Genomic DNA, 16244 nt, shown 5'->3' with positions numbered 1-16244 from the left:
TCAAGTCATTGGTCTGAGCGTATCCCTTCTCTATAATCTGCCTATCCTCCCTCTCGCACTGTCTCCAAGCTTTCGCTATATGTGAGCCACCACCCCTTCCTCCGTCTCTTCAGTTCGGTTCCCACCCCCCAGCAATCCTGGTTTAAGCTCTCCCCAATAACCTTAGCAAACCTCCCTGCCAGGATATTGGTCCTCCTCATATTCAAGTGCAACCCGTCCTTTTTGTACAGGTCACACCTGCTCCAAAAGAGGTCCCAATGATCCAGAAATCTGAATCCCTGCTCCCTGCTCCAATCCCTCAGCCACGCATTTATCCTCCACCTCACTCTATTCCTATACTCACTGTCACGTGGCTCAGGCAGTAATTCTCAGATCACTACCTTTGAGGTCCTGCTTCTCAACTTCCTTCCTCACTCCCCGTAGTCTGTTTTCAGGACCTCCTCCCTTTTCCTGCCTATGCTGTTGGTACCAATATGTACCATGACCTCTGACCTTCCCACTTCACGATATTGTGACGAATCCCCAGGAGTGGGTCACGGGCTGTGATCTGATCAATGGTTTTGGGCAGTTTATATATAGAATATCAGATAGATATATGGTCTAACGGATCCCCAGGAGTGGGTCACAGGTTGGGATCCAGTGCCGGGGTTCCAGGGTCAATATGCCATTTAACATTTCCATGGAAGTGGGTTATAGGGTGGGATCTAATTTAAAACATAGAAAACCTACAGCACAATACAGGCCCTTCGGCCCACAAAGTTTAGCCGAACATGTCCCTACCTTAGAAATTACTAGGCTTACCTATAGCCCTCTATTTTTCTAAGCTCCATGTACCTATCCTAAAGTATCTTAGAAGACCCTATCGTATCAGCCTCCACCACCATTGCCAGCAGGCCATGCCATGCACTCACCACTCTCTGCGTAAAAAAAACTTACCCCTGACATCTCCTCTGTACCTACTCCCCAGCACCTTAAAAATGTGTCCTCTTGTGGCAACCATTTCAGCCCTGGGAAAAAGTCTCTGACTATCCACACGATCAATGCCTCTCATCATCTTGTACACCTCTATCAGGTCACCTCTCATCCTCCGTCGCTCCAAGGAGAAATGGCCAAGTTCACTCAACCTGTTTTCATAAGGCATGCTCCCCAACCCAGGAAACATCCTTGTAAGTCTCCTCTGCACCCTTTCTATGATTTCCACGTCCTTCTTATAGTGAGTCGACCAGAACTGAGCACAGCACTCCCAAGCGGGGTCTGACCAGGGTCCCAAATAGCTGCAACATTACCTCTCGGCTCCTGAATTCAATTCAATTTACATTGACTATTTAACCTATCTGGTACGTCTTTGGATTGTGGGAGGAAACTGGTGCACCCGCATTCCACGGGGAGGACGTACAGAGATTCCTTAAGAAGGATGCCAGAACTGAACTCAACACCAGCACCCCGAGCTATTAGGAGCATCGTGCTCACAGCTATGCTACCCTGGCGCCCAATTCTACTCAGTTCCCAACTCGGGCTGTTAAAGCCTAATCCAGAATTCACTTCCTCTCGAATCTAATCCCCTCCCTCCACCACCATTGGCACCATTTCCACCACCTTCCCCCCACCCCATTCCCTATCCTGGTCCCACCACCATATCGACACTCACTCTTCACCACCTCCCCCCGCTCCCTATCCTGGTCCCAACCCCTCTCTCCTTTTCCCTCCATTTCTTCCTGACAGGTCTTCCTGCTGGAGGCAAGCGATGGCACTGGCGGCTGGCTGCAGACTACACGGACAGAAGACGGGGCAATCTTCGAGCATGGACCCAGGGGAGTGCGCCCCGCTGGAACAGTGGGGAAGAACACGCTCCAGCTGGTGAGGGAGTGAGACTGGGGGGGGGGGGGGGGGGTGGTAGGGATTACAGGCTACGGTCCAATTCAGGGGTTCCAGAATCAACGTTCAGTATAACAGATCCCCAGGAGTGGGTCACGGGCCGTGATCCAGTTAAGGGCTTCGGGAAGTTTATATATAGAATATCAGATTGATATACGGTCTAACAAATCCCCAGGAGTGGGTCACAGGCTGCGATCTGATCAATGGTTTTGGACAGTTTATATACAGAATATCAGATTGATATACGGTCTAACAAATCCCCAGGAGTGGGTCACGGACTGTGATCTGATCAAGGGTTTTGGGCAGTTTATATATAGAATATCAGATTGATAAATGGTCTAACAAATCCCCAGGAGTGGGTCACGGGCTGTGATCTGATCAATGGTTTTGGACAGTTTATATATAGAATATCAGATTGATATATGGTCTAACAGATCCCCAGGATTGGGTCACATGTTGGGATCCAGTGCCGGGGTTCCGGGGTCAATATACCATTTAACGTTTCCATGGAAGTGGGTTATAGGATGGGATCTAATCCAAGTGCCGACTTTTTGCATTTCTCCTTGCTCTCCGTAGGTTTCTGAGCTTGCTCTGGATACCGACGTTATTCCTGTTACTTACAGTAATAATGCATCAAAGGACCGATACCTCTTCGTAGGTGGCCAGCTTTGCAAGTTACCTTCCAATATCAGGTTGGTGACCTCACAGCTGAGCAGTCAGTGTGAAGTCCACCCACATACCGTGCAATCTCCTGTCTCACCTGTTTCGGCACTACACCCAGTGTGGGTCTGACTCAGGGATATGTAGACCAGAACTGTGCACAGTACTCCCAGTGTGGTCTGACCCAGGGATGTAGGGACCAGAACCGTGCACAGTAGAAACACAGCAAACCTACAGCACAATACAGGGCCTTCGGTCCACAATGCTGTGCCGATGATGTCCTTACTTTAGAAGTTATCTCGGGTTACCCATAGCCCTCTATTTTTCTAAGCTCTATGTACCTATCCAGGAGTCTCTTAAAAGACCCTATCATTTCCGCTTCCAGCACCGTTGCCGGCAGCTCATTCAGAATCAGAATCAGGTTTATTATCACCAGCATGTGACATGAAATTTGTTAGCAGCAGCAGTGCAATGCAATACAACCACACACTCACGACTCTCTGCATAAAAAACTTACCCCTGACATCTCCTCTGTACCTTCTTCCAAGCACCTTAAAACTGTGCCCACTTGTGTTAGCCATTCCAGCCCTGGGAAAAAGCCTCTGACTATCTACACAATCAATGCCTCTCATCATCATATACACCTCCATCAGGTCACCTCTCATCCTCCGCTGCTCCAAGGAGAAAAGGCAAGTTCACTCAACCTGTTTTCATAAGGCATGCTTCCCAATCCAGGCAACATCCTGGTAAAGCTCTGCACCCTTTCTATGGCTTCCACATCCTTCCTGTAGTGAGGTGATCAGAAATGAGCACAGTACTCCAAGTGGGGTCTGACCAGGGTCCTATATAGCTGTAACATTACCTCTCGGCTCTTAAACTCAATCCCACAGTTGATGAAGGCCAATACACCGTATGCCTTCTCAACCACAGAGTCGATCGTCCACACTGCCAAGAGTCTTGCCATTAATACTGTATTCTGCCATCACATTTGACCGACCAAAATGAGCCACCTCACACTTATCTGGGTTGAACTCCATCTGCCACTTCTCAGCCCAGTTTTGCATCCTATCAATGTCCCGCTGTAACCTCTGACAGCCCTCCACACTATCCACAACACCTCCAATCTTTGTGTCATCAGCAAATTTACTAACCCATCACTCCACTTCCTCATCCGGGTCATTTATAAAAATCACAAAGAGAATGGGGTCCCAGAACAGATCCCTGAGGCACACCACTGGTCACCAGCCTCTATGCAGAATATGACCCGTCTACAACCACTCTTTGCCTTCTGTGGGCAAGCCAGTTCTGGATCCACAAAGCAAGGTCCCCTTGGATCCCATACCTCCTTACTTTCTCAATAAGTCTTGCATGGGGTACCTATCAAATGCCTTGCTGAAATCCATATGTGCTACATCTATTGCTCTACCTTCATCAATATGTTTAGTCACATCCTCAAAATATTCAATCACTCTCATAAGGCATGACCTGCCTTTCACAAAGCCATGCTGACTATTCCTAATCATGCCTCTCCAAATGTTCATAAATCCTGCCTCTCGGGATCTTCTCCATCAACCTACCAACCACTGAAGTAAGACTCACTGGTCTATAGATTCCTGGGCTATCTCTACTCCCTTTCTTGAATAAGGGAACAACATCTGCAACCCTCCAATCCTCCGGAACCTCTCCCGTCCCCATTGATGATGCAAAGATCATCGCCAGAGGCTCAACAATCTCTTCCCTCGCCTCTCACAGTAGCCCGGGGTATATCTCGTCCAGATCAGGTGCCTTATCTAAACTTGACGCTTTCCAAAAGCTCCAGCACATCCTCCTTCTTAATGTCTACATGCTCAAGCTTTTCAATCCGCTGTAAGTCATGACTACAATCGCCAAGATCCTTTTCCATAGTGAAGACTGAAGCAAGGTATTCATTAAGTACCTCTGCTGTCTCCTCCGGTTCCATACACACTTTTTCACTGTCACACTTGATTGGTCCTATTCTCTCACGTCTTATCCTCTTGCTCTTCACATACTTGTAGAATGCCTTGGGGTTTTCCTTAATCCTGCTTGCCAAGGCCTTCTCATGGCCCCTTCTAGCTCTCCTAATTTCATTCTTAAGCGCCTTCCTGCTTGCCTTATAATTTCCTAGATCTCTATCAATCCCTAGTTTTTTGAACCTTTCGTAAGCTTTTCTTTTCTTCCTGACTAGATTTTCAACAGCCTTTGTACACCACAATTCCTGTATCCTACCATCCTTTCCCTGTCTCATTAGAACATACCTATGCAGAATGCCACGCAAATATCCCCTGAACATTTGTCACGTTTCTGCTATACATTTCCCTGAGAATATCTGTTCCCAGTTCCTGCCTGATAGCGTCATATTTCCCCTTACTCCAATTAAACTCTTTCCTAACTTGTCTGTTCCTATCCCTCTCCAATGCTATGGTAAAGGAGATAGAATTGTGATCACTATCACCAAAATGCTCTCCCACCAGGTTCATTTCCCAATACCAGATAAGTACAGCCTCTCTTCTTGTAGGCTTACCTACATATTGTGTCAGGAAAGCTTCCTCAACACACCTAACAAATTCCACCCCATCTAAACCCCTTGCTGTAGGGAGATGTCAATCAGTATTTGGGAAATTAAAATTCCCACCACGACAACCCTGTTATTATTACACCTTTTCAGAATCCATCTCCCTATCTGCTCCTCAATGTCCCTGTTACTATTGGTCTATAAAAAACATCCAGTATAGTTATTGACCCCTTCCTATTTCTAACTTCACCTACAGAGACTCCGTAGACAATCCCTCCATGACTTCCTTCTTTTCTGCAGCTGTGACACTATCTCTGATCAACAGTGACACGCTCCCATTTTTTTTGCCTCCCTCTTAGTACTCCCAGTGTTGTCTGACCCAGGGATATGGAGACCAGAACTGTGCACAGTGCTCCCAGTGTTGTCTGACCCAGGGATATGGAGACCAGAACTGTACACAGTGCTCCCAGTGTAGGTCTAACTCAGAGATTGCAAGGAGAAGGCAGGAGAATGGGTTGAGAAGGATAACAAATCAGCCATGGTGGAATGTCGGAGCAGTCCCAATGCACTGAATAGCCTATTTCTGATCCTAGTTCTTATGGTGTTATATACAGACTAGAACTGTGCACAGTGCTCCCAGTGTGGTCTGACCCAGAGACAGAACATGGGACATAGAACACTTACAGTACAGTATGGGCCTTCTGTCCATAATGTTGTGGTGGTCTTTTAACCTACTCTAAGATTAATCTAACCCTTTCTCTCCGTTTTTCTATCAACCATGTGCCTATCTAAGAAGTTCCATGTCTCTCCCACCAACCTTGGCAAGGTATTCTGTGCACCACCACTCTCTGTGTAAAAAACTTACCTCTGGCATCTCCCCTATACTTTCCTCCAATTACCTTAAAATTGTGCCCCCTACTATTGGTCATTTCCAGCCTCGGAGAGGGGTCCCTGGCTTTCCACTTGATCTCTGCCTCTTATTGTCTTGCACACCTCTGTCTGGTCACCTCTCCTCCTTCGCTCCAAAGAGAAAACCCCGAGCTCGCTCAACCTAGCTCCTTAAGGCATGCTGTCTTTTTCAGACAGCGTCCTGGTAAATCTCCTCAACACTCTCTCTAAAGCTTCCCCATCCTTACTGTACTGAGGCGTGGCCTCTGCACCTTCCCTGTGGCTCCATTGTCCAGGGGCTGTGGTGGGCACTGGGTGGGATGGGAGAGGAACCAGCTGTGGGTACAGACAGGGATGGAGTGGGTGGATTTGGACAGGGGTAAGGGGTATTTGTGCAAGAGATCATGTGGAGACAGATGGAGCTGAGTGGAGGGTGGGGAGGGATATCATTGGTGTACATGGGCTTGGGGGATAGGTTGGGGGAGTCACAGGAGTGAAGGGTATTTGGGCATTGGATGGGGCTGGTGGTTGGGCTGTGCTTCCTTCTGTGTCTTGGGCTCTGGGCAGCCTCCTTGGCAACAATGTGACCCCTGCCCCTCTGTGTACCTTCCCTTTGACAGGAGTGCATTCTACAGGCTGCCCCCCTTCTCCCAACCCCTAGCGCGCAGCCTGGCTCGGGAGCCATTCGTTACACGTGGCAAGGAGACAGACGAGAGTGTGCATCACTTCTGCACTCGAAGGTTCGGGGAGGAGGTGAGGCCAGGGATGGTGGGGTAACATGTATCGCTCCTCACTGAGACACCCCCATGCAGCTGCTGCCACACCAACCCCTCCCTGTTGCCATGGTATCCCCCCATCACCACAGCATCCCTCCCCCTTCACCATGGTGCCCCGTCTCCCCTAACGCTGTAGCACGGTGCAGGACTCTTCTCCTTGATTTCCTTCCCCATCTCACCTTCACCTATCCCGTTCCCTCCTCTTACCCATCTCTCCAACTCTCCCACTCGCTCTTTAGCCTGTTCCTCACTCCCCATCCCCCATCCTCTCTGCCCCCCTCACCACAGCCCCAGGTCTGGATCCCCAACCCACCCACTCACCCCTTGTCCCTTCTCTACCCACAGATGGCAATCTACGCAGTGGACAGCCTGTGCCGTGGGGTCTTTGCCGGTGATAGTCGGAAACTCAGTGCGCGTTCCTGCTTCCCCGCCTTCTTCCAGGCCGAGAGGAGTTTTGGCTCTGTGATCCTCGGGATGTTGGCTGGAGTAGGAGGTCTGTGTGCTCTCAACTTGGCCCTCAACCACAGCAACCTGTCCTTGCAAAACCCCCATGCCTGCCCCCCCGTCCCTCTTCCCCATTCTCCCTCCATACCCCGTCCCCTGCCCGTCAACCCCTCTCTTCCCCGTCTCCACCTTCTGTCAGCCTCTCCCTCCATGTCCCCATCCTTTCCCCCATCTACCCCCTGTCCCCAGCCTTCTGCTCTCATCACATCTCTTCTATCTCATTGTCCCAGTGTCTGTGCCAGTCCCCTCCCCTCACACAGTCCCTGTAGTATCTGTCTGACCCCTGTGGGTGGGTTAGTCACCTGAAGGCACTGCGGCCTGGTGGGACAGAGTGAGGTACAACGACATGGGCACCAGTACTGACAGACAGAGATAGGCACCCCTCCTGTGCAATGCCTCACCCCTTCCGGTGCTCTGTCTCCCCACAGCTACCAAGTGGGATGGAGTGCAGACTGGCCTGATGGACCGAGCTCGGCGTGAAGGCTGGGCACAGTGGACCCTGAAGGGCGGCATGCAGACCTTGCCAGAAGCCATGGAGGCTACTTTACGGAGGAGAGGTGTGGAGATCCGCCTGCACACACCTGTCACCCGTCTTCAGCCCACCGAACATGGGGCCTGTCAGGTGAGTGACAGCATTCGACGACTCCTCACTCCTGTGTATAAACTCACCCGCAGGGCTCTACAACTCGAGTTCTCAGTGTTTTATCGTTTCTTTATTTTGTATTTCCTCAGTTTATTGTCTTTTACACATTGGTTGTTGGTCTTTGTCGTGCACAGCTTCTCATTGATTCTGTTTTGTTTCGTATCTACTGTGAGTGTCTGCAAGGAGGTTGGACGCCGTGGTACGCACAGTTAGCACAACACTATGACAGCTCCGAGTTCAGAGTTCAATTCCGGCGGCACCTGTAGGAGCCCCCACGTCCTCCCTGTGGAAAACATGGGTCTTCTCCGGGCCCTTCGGCTTTCTCCCACAGTCCAAAGGCAGAGCAGCTCAGCTCATTGCCCTGCGATTAGCCTGGGGTTAATTTGGGTCGTAGAGGTGCTGCGGCTTAGCCCGGACGGCCAGAAGGCTCTGCTCTACACAGCATCACTGAATAAAGAAAGAAAATGAACTTCGGGTTGTATATGTACTTGGAATATAAATTTACTTCGAACTTTGAGCCCCTGGATTAGATCCCAGTCTACATCCCACTTCCAGGGATCCGTTATTAAGTAAACAGGCCCCCCCCAAATACTTGCATTAGATTCCAGCCTGTAATTTACCCCCAGGGATCTGTTCGATCTGTAGATGCCAGCCTGTAACCCACTCCTGGGATCTGTTGTTGTGTATATAGACCCACTGAGTCCCTGGATTAGATTTCATCCTGTAATTTGCCCTGGGGATATGTTATTCTATATATAGACCCCCCCACCCCCCCACCCCCAAAGTCCCAGGATTGGATCCCGGCATGTCACTGACTCTTGGCAATCTGTCATTCTGTGTATAAAGCCCAGCCTGGAAGCCCTTGGATCGGATTTCAGCCCTGTGATTGGTTTGTGTCGTTGCTAGGTGCTGACGGATGGAGGGACCCTGACTGCAGACCACGTTTTCTCCTCAGTTCCCGCTCGAGGTTGGTAGGATGGTGCAGCAGTGAGCCAAGTCTCTGTGTGTGCAGCTCCTGACCTCAGAGTCAGGATCAGGTTCAATATCACCGGTATATGTCATGGAATTTATGATCTTTGCAGCAGCAGTGCAATGAAATACAGTACGTGATAAATGTAGAGGGGAAACACTGAAATACAGTAAGTACATATATACGTGTAGTCTATTAAATAGTAGTTAAAATAAGTAGTGCCAAAATACAGGAACAATAAATAGTAAAACACAACAGCCACATGTCAGTTATAAGTGTCCAGTGCAAGTTAAAAGTGTCCAAAGCAGAGTCAGGTGGAGCAGCTATTTAGCAGTCTGACTGCCTGTGGGAGGAAGCTGTTTAGTAGCCTTGTGGTTTTAGTTTTGATGCTCCTGTAACGTTTGCCTGATGGCAGAAGAACAAACAGTTCATGGAGAAGGTGTGAGGCAGAGGGGAAGAAGCTGTTCCGGAATCGCTGAGTGTGTGCCTTCAGGCTTCTGTACCTCGTTCCCAATGGTAACAGCGAGAAGAGGGCCTGTCCTGTGGGTGGGGTTCATTAATGATGGACACCGCCTTCCTAAGGCAGCACTGCTCGAAGATGTCTTGGATACTACGGAGGCCGGTACCCATGATGGAGCTGACTAATTTTACAAGTTTCTGTAACTTACTTTGGTCTTGCGCAGTAGCCCCCCCACCCCCATACCGGACAGTGATGCAGTCTGTCAGACAGCCAGTCACCTGTACAAACTCCTAATGAAATGTAACCGCTGTCTTGCCTTCAGTATGTTGCATCCAGGTTAGGTCCTCAGAGATATTGACCCCAGGAACTTGAAACTGCTCACTCTCTCCACTTCTGATCCCTCTGCGAGGATTGGTATGTGTTCCTTCATCTTGCCCTTCCTGAAGTCCCCAATCAGCTCTTTTGTCTTACTGACATTAAGTGCAAGATCATTGCTGTCACTCCACTCAACTAACTGATATATCTCGTTCCTGTACGTCCTCTCATCGCCATCGGAAATTCTGCCAACAATGGTTGTATTGTCAGCAAGTTTATAGATGGTATTTGAGCTATGCCTAGTCACACAGTCATGTGTATATAGAGAGTAGAGCAGTGGGCTAAGCACACATCCCTGAGGTGCGCCAGTGTTGATTGTTGTTATCACACATGTATGTCATGAAATTTTGTGGCAGCATTGCACTAAACATACTATAGATTACAACAAGACACTATAAGTTACAATAAGGGATATATATTCAGAAATCTTTGGTGGAGGAGAAGAGGCTGTTCCTAAGACATGGAGTGTGTACGGTCAGGCTCCTGTCCCTCCTCCCTGATGGTAGTGATGAGAAGAGGGTGTGTTCTGAGTGCTGAGGGTTCCACCTTTCTGAAGCACTGTCTTTTTCAGGTGTCCTTGCTGCTGGGGCAGGCAGTACCCGTAATGGAGCTGGCTGAGTTTACAACCCTTTGCAGGTTGTTTCTGACCGTGTGCCATGGGCCCCGTATATGAGAGAGTGACGCAACCAGTTAGAGTGGTCCCCACAGTACATCTGTAGAAATTTGCTAGGGTCTTTGGTGACACACCAAATCTCCATAAGATATAGGAGCAGAATTAGGCCATTTGGTCTACCATTCAGTCATGGCTGATCCATTTCTCCCCTCCTCAGCCCCACTCCCTGGCCTTCTCCCTGTAACCTTCGATGCCATGGCCAACCAAGAACCTATCAATCTCTGCCTTGAATACACCCAACGACCTGGCCTCCACAGCTGCCCATGGTAATAAATTCCACAAATTCACCTCTAAACTCATAATGAAATATAGCCTCTGGTCGGCCCTTCGTCACGATTGCAACAATATGTTGGGCCCAGGATAGATCGTCAGAGATGTTGACACCCAGGAACTTAAAACAGCTCACCCTTTCCACTGCTGATCCCTCTATGAGGACAGGTGTGTGTTCCCTTCAATTCTTCTGACAGAGATTGTTCTCCTTCCTCTCCCAGTACTCAGCAGCCTGCTCCCCCCAGTCTGGCAGCCGCTGGCAAAGACTCTGAATACCATTGGGAGTGTGTCGGTGGCTGTGGTGAACATGGAGTATGAGGGTCTGGTGCTGCCTGTGTCGGTGAGGGAACCATTCGTCTGTCCTGACCTCTTCGTCCCTCCTTTCACCGCTCTCCCACGCTCCCCCTCCCTTCCTGCGCTCCCCCTCCCTTCCCCACGGTCCCCCTCCCTTCCCCGCACTCCCCCTCCCTTCCCCACCCTCCCCCCCTTCCCCGCGCTCCCCTCCCTTCCCCACCCTCCTCCCCCCTTCCCCGCGCTCCCCCTCCCCTCCCCGCAGTCCCCTTCCCTTCCCCGCAGTCCCCCTCCCTTCCCCGCTCTCCCCCTCCCTTCCCCACGCTCCCCCTCCCTTCCCCGCGCTCCCCCTCCCTTCCCCGCGCTCCCCCTCCCTTCCTGCGCTACCCCTCCCTTCCCACATTCCCCTCCGTTCCCCGCACTCCCCCTCCCTTCCTGCGCTACCCCTCCCCGATCCCATGCTCCCTCTGCCTCCCCGACATTCCCCACCTTACCACTCCCTCCACCACCCCTCTCCTGTGTCTCTGTGGGTGATCTCCCCTCTTTAAATAGGGATTTGGACATCTGGTTCCCTCGGGAGAGTGTAGCGAGATCCTGGGTGTCGTTTACGATTCCTGCTGCTTCCCCCAGCAAGACCGATCGGGGCCACAGACCACCAGACTGACGGTACGCATTTGGCAGTGTTGAGGTTGGAGGTGAGGTGAGGGTGAGGGTGTGGGTAGACACCAAAGGAGTCTATTCGTGCCATCAAATCTATCCTATACTCACTTCTTTCCCTTTCCCCACACCCACTATTAACACCTTCCGGCAGGTTCTGCTTGCTCCCTCCTTCCCTCTTTCTTTCTTTTTCAAATCCCTTTGTTAGTATTATCCAAAATTAACAAGAGTATATCAAAGTAAGCAACACTTACGATGGCTCAAGAAAAAAAACATTGTTTCAAAGATTGAAAAAATTTTGGTGACCAAAAAAAAGAGGAAAAAACCCTACTAAGCAAGAAAAAGTGAAAAAATGACCCATTAGATGTTCAACCCCGGAGCCATGCGTCATACAAAAAGCTTCTAAAGATAAACATCAAACCGCCAGCAGGAAAAGAAAATATACTAAAAATTTACAGTTAGATCGTGGAGGAAATCAATTAACTCAAATGATAATAACGAGCAAGTGAACCCCATCTTTTCTCAAAATCAAATAAAGGTTCAAAGGTCCGACTTCTAATTTTCTCCAAACTAAGACATAGCATCACTTGAGAGAACCATTGTGACAAAGTGGGAGCTGATGTATCCTTCACTTCAACAAAATGGCCCTCCTAGCTATCAATGTAACAAATGCAATAACGTGTTGGTCAGACACAGAGATACCATGAATATATTTTGAGGAATTATTCCAAAACGCACAGTTAATTTATTAGGTTGTAAATTAATTTTATTTCCTTAGAAATTGTTGAAAAAACCAACTTCCAGAACTGTTCCAATATAGAACAAGACCAAAACATATGTGTCAGTGTAGCTATCTCAGTTTTACATCTATCACAATGACTATCAGCATTAGAAAAGATTTTAGAGAGGCTCTCCTTCGTCAAATGATAACAATGTACAATTTTAAATGGAATCAATGAATGGCTAGCACAAATTGAAGAAGAGTTAACCAACTTCAAAATCCACGTCCAATCCTCCATCATAAGAGTCAAATTAAGTTCCTTTTCCCAATCCCGTTTAATCTTAGATAAAGGACGCTTATCCCATTGTAGTAATAAATTATAAATTCTTCCAATAGAACCCTTGGTCGAAGGATTCATACTCATAATAGTATCTAACAGGTCAGCCTCCAATATGTAGGGAAAATTACTTAAATATTTTTGTAAAAACTGTCTAACTTGAAGGTATTGCAGAAAGTGTGAGTATGAAAGGGAATATTTATCAATTAATTGTTCAAAAGACATCAATCTATCTTCTTTAAATAAATCCAAAAAAGAATTAATACCTTTATTTTTCCAAAGTAAAAAAATTGGATCACTCAAAGAAGGCTTAAAAAAGTAATTTTGATAAATTAAACTACAAAGTTTAAATTTTTTAAGATTAAAAAAAATTGCAGAACTGGAGCCAAATTTGTAAAGAATACTTAATCGCAGGATATAGGTTTAAATTAACAACTTCAACTAATTGCATAGGTAAAGGAGCTCCCAATAACGAGGTTAACATAAACATAGAATAGTACAGCACAGTACAGGCCCTTCAGCCCACAATGTTGTGCTGACCCTCAAACCCTGCCTCCCATATAACCCCCACCCACCTTAAATTCCTCCATATACCTATCTAGTAGTCTCTTAAACTTCACTAGTGTATCTGCCTCCACCACTGACTCAGGCAGTGCATTCCACGCACCAACCACTCTCTGAGTGAAAAACCTTCCTCTAATATCCCCCTTGAACTTCCCACCCCTTACCTTAAAGCCATGTCCTCTTGTATTGAGCAGTGGTGTCCTGGGGAAGAGGCGCTGGCTATCCACTCTATCTATTCCTCTTATTATCTTGTATACCTCTCTCATGTCTCCTGTCATCCTCCTTCTCTCCAAGGAGTAAAGCCCTAGCTCCCTTAATCTCTGATCATAATGCATACTTTCTAAACCAGGCAGCATCCTGGTAAATCTCCTCTGTACCCTTTCCAATGCTTCCACATCCTTCCTATAGTGAGGTGACCAGAACTGGACACAGTACTCCAAGTGCAGCCTAACCAGAGTTTTATAAAGCTGCATCATTACATCGCGACTCTTAAACTCTATCCCTCGACTTATGAAAGCTAACACCCCATAAGCTTTCTTAACTACCCTATCCACCGGTGAGGCAACTTTCAGGGATCTGTGGACGTGTACCCCAAGATCCCTCTGCTCTTCCACACTACCAAGTATCCTGCCATTTACTTTGTACTCTGCCTTGGAGTTTGTCCTTCCAAAGTGTACCACCTCACACTTCTCCGGGTTGAACTCCATCTGCCACTTCTCAGCCCACTTCTGCATCCTATCAATGTCTCTCTGCAATCTTTGACAATCCTCTACACTATCCACAACACCACCAACCTTTGTGTCATCTGCAAACTTGCCAACCCACCCCTCTACCCCTACATCCAGGTCATTAATAAAAACCACGAAAAGTAGAGGTCCCAGAACAGATCCTTGTGGGACACCACTAGTCACAATCCTCCAATCTGAATGTACTCCCTCCACCATGACCCTCTGCCTTCTGCAGGCAAGCCAATTCTGAATCTACCTGGCCAAACTTCCCTGGCCTTCTGACTTTCTGAATAAGCCTACCGTGTGGAACCTTGTCAGATGCCTTACTAAAATCCATATAGATCACATCCACTGCACTACCTTCATCTATATGCCTGGTCACCTCCTCAAAGAACTCTATCAGGCTTGTTAGACACGATCTGCCCTTCACAAAGCCATGCTGACTCTCCCTGATCAGACCATGATTCCCTTAATGCCTATAGATCCTGTCTCTAAGAATCTTTTCCAACAGCTTTCCCACCACAGACGTAAGGCTCACTGGTCTATAATTACCCGGACTATCCCTACTACCTTTTTTGAACAAGGGGACAACATTCGCCTCCCTCCAATCCTCCGGTACCATTCCCATGGACAACGAGGACATAAAGATCCTAGCTAGAGGCTCAGCAATCTCTTTCCTCGCCTCGTGGAGCAGCCTGGGGAATATTCCGTCAGGTCCCGGGGACTTATCCATCCTAATGTATTTTAACAACTCCAACACCTCCTCTCTCTTAATATCAACATGCTCCAGAACATCAACCTCACTCATATTGTCCTCACCATCATCAAGTTCCCTCTCATTGGTGAATACTGAAGAGAAGTATTCATTGAGGACCTCGCTCACTTCCACAGCCTCCAGGCACACCTTCCCACCTTTATCTCTAATCAGTCCTACCTTCACTCCTGTCATCCTTTTGTTCTTCACATAATTGAAGAATGCCTTGGGGTTTTCCTTTACCCTACTCGCCAAGGCCTTCTCATGCCCCCTTCTTGCTCTTCTCAGCCCCTTCTTAAGCTCCTTTCTTGCTCATGTATGCTGCCTTTTTCCACCTGACTAGATTTTCCACCTCACTTGTCACCCATGGTTCCTTCACCCTACCATTCTTTATCTTCCTCACCAGGACAAAATTATCCCTAACATCCTGCAAGAGATCTCTAAACATCGACCACGTGTTCATAGTACATTTCCCTGCAAAACATCATCCCAATTCACACCTTAAGTTCTAGCCTTATAGCCTCATAATTTGCCTTTCCCCAATTAAAAATTTTCCTGTCCTCTCTGATTCTATCCTTTTCCATGATAATGCTAAAGGCCAAGGTTGAGTACAAGAGATGGGATGTTATGTTGAAGTTATATAAGACGTTGGTGAGGCTTAATTTGGAGTGTGTGCAGTTTTGGTCACCCTACCCACAGGAAAGATGTAAATAAGGGTGAAAGAGTGCAGAGAAAATTTACAAGCACATTGCCAGGACTGGAGGACCTGAGTTATAAGGAAAGATTGCATAGGTTAGGACTTTATTCCTTGGAACATTGAAGAGTGAGGGGGAATTTGATAGAGGTATACACAATTATGAGGGATATAGATATGGTAAATGCACAGGCTTTTTCCACTGAGCTTGGGAGGGACTACAACCCAACTACATGGGTTAAGGGTGAAAGGTGAAAAATTTAAGGGGAACATCAGGGGAAACTTGCACACTCAAAAGATCATGAGAGTGTGGAATGAGCTGCCAGAACAAGTGGTGCGTGGGAGCTCGATTTCAACATTTAAGAGAAGTTTGGAAAGTTACATGGATGGTAGGGATATGGAGGGCTATGATTCTCATGCACGTCAATGGGAGTAGGCAGTTTAAATGGTTTGGCGTAGACTAGGTGGGCTGAAGGGCCTGTTTCTGTGTTGTATTTTACGTGCTTTCAGGCTTTTGTATTTTTTTCCCGATGAGAATGTCAAGAGTGGGTGGGATCTTTGATTATGCTGACTGATTTACTGAGGCACCGAGATGTAAATCAGCCACAAGGAGGAAAAGATGAAATGTGCAGGTAAGCCAGCCAACAATATCAAAGAGGATTCCAGAACTTTTTGAGATATATATGAAAGGTATAAGAGAGGCAAGAGTAGGTATTGTACTGCTAGAAAATGACACTAGAGAGGTAGTAATGGGGACAAGGGTATAGTGGACGACCTGAATACGTATTTTGCATTATTCTTCACTGTGGAAGACACTAACCGTGTGCCGGATATTCCAGAGTGTTAAGGGGTAAAAATGAGTGAAGTTACC

General features: G+C 47.8%; 1 protein-coding gene across 10 annotated transcripts in view; it reads left to right on the top strand.

Annotated features, from left to right (window-relative positions):
- Positions 1-16244, top strand: part of ppox (protoporphyrinogen oxidase) — a 42691-nt gene that overhangs the window by 10703 nt on the left and 15744 nt on the right. For 9 of the 10 annotated variants that reach the window (XM_072279046.1, XM_072279043.1, XM_072279047.1 and 6 more), the window contains 8 exons: positions 1723-1857; positions 2452-2567; positions 6577-6709; positions 7078-7225; positions 7665-7858; positions 8786-8846; positions 10849-10967; positions 11471-11584. In XM_072279046.1, coding sequence (XP_072135147.1) covers positions 1723-1857; positions 2452-2567; positions 6577-6709; positions 7078-7225; positions 7665-7858; positions 8786-8846; positions 10849-10967; positions 11471-11584 — 1020 coding nt within the window. The remainder of the gene's footprint in view (positions 1-1722; positions 1858-2451; positions 2568-6576; positions 6710-7077; positions 7226-7664; positions 7859-8785; positions 8847-10848; positions 10968-11470; positions 11585-16244) is intronic. The other variant, XM_072279049.1, reaches the window with a different exon arrangement.

This window comes from Mobula birostris, chromosome 14 (assembly GCF_030028105.1).
Source record: "Mobula birostris isolate sMobBir1 chromosome 14, sMobBir1.hap1, whole genome shotgun sequence".
NCBI lineage: Eukaryota > Metazoa > Chordata > Chondrichthyes > Myliobatiformes > Myliobatidae > Mobula > Mobula birostris.
The sequence above is the reverse complement of the archived record's forward strand: the minus strand, read 5'-3'. Positions and strand labels throughout refer to the sequence as shown.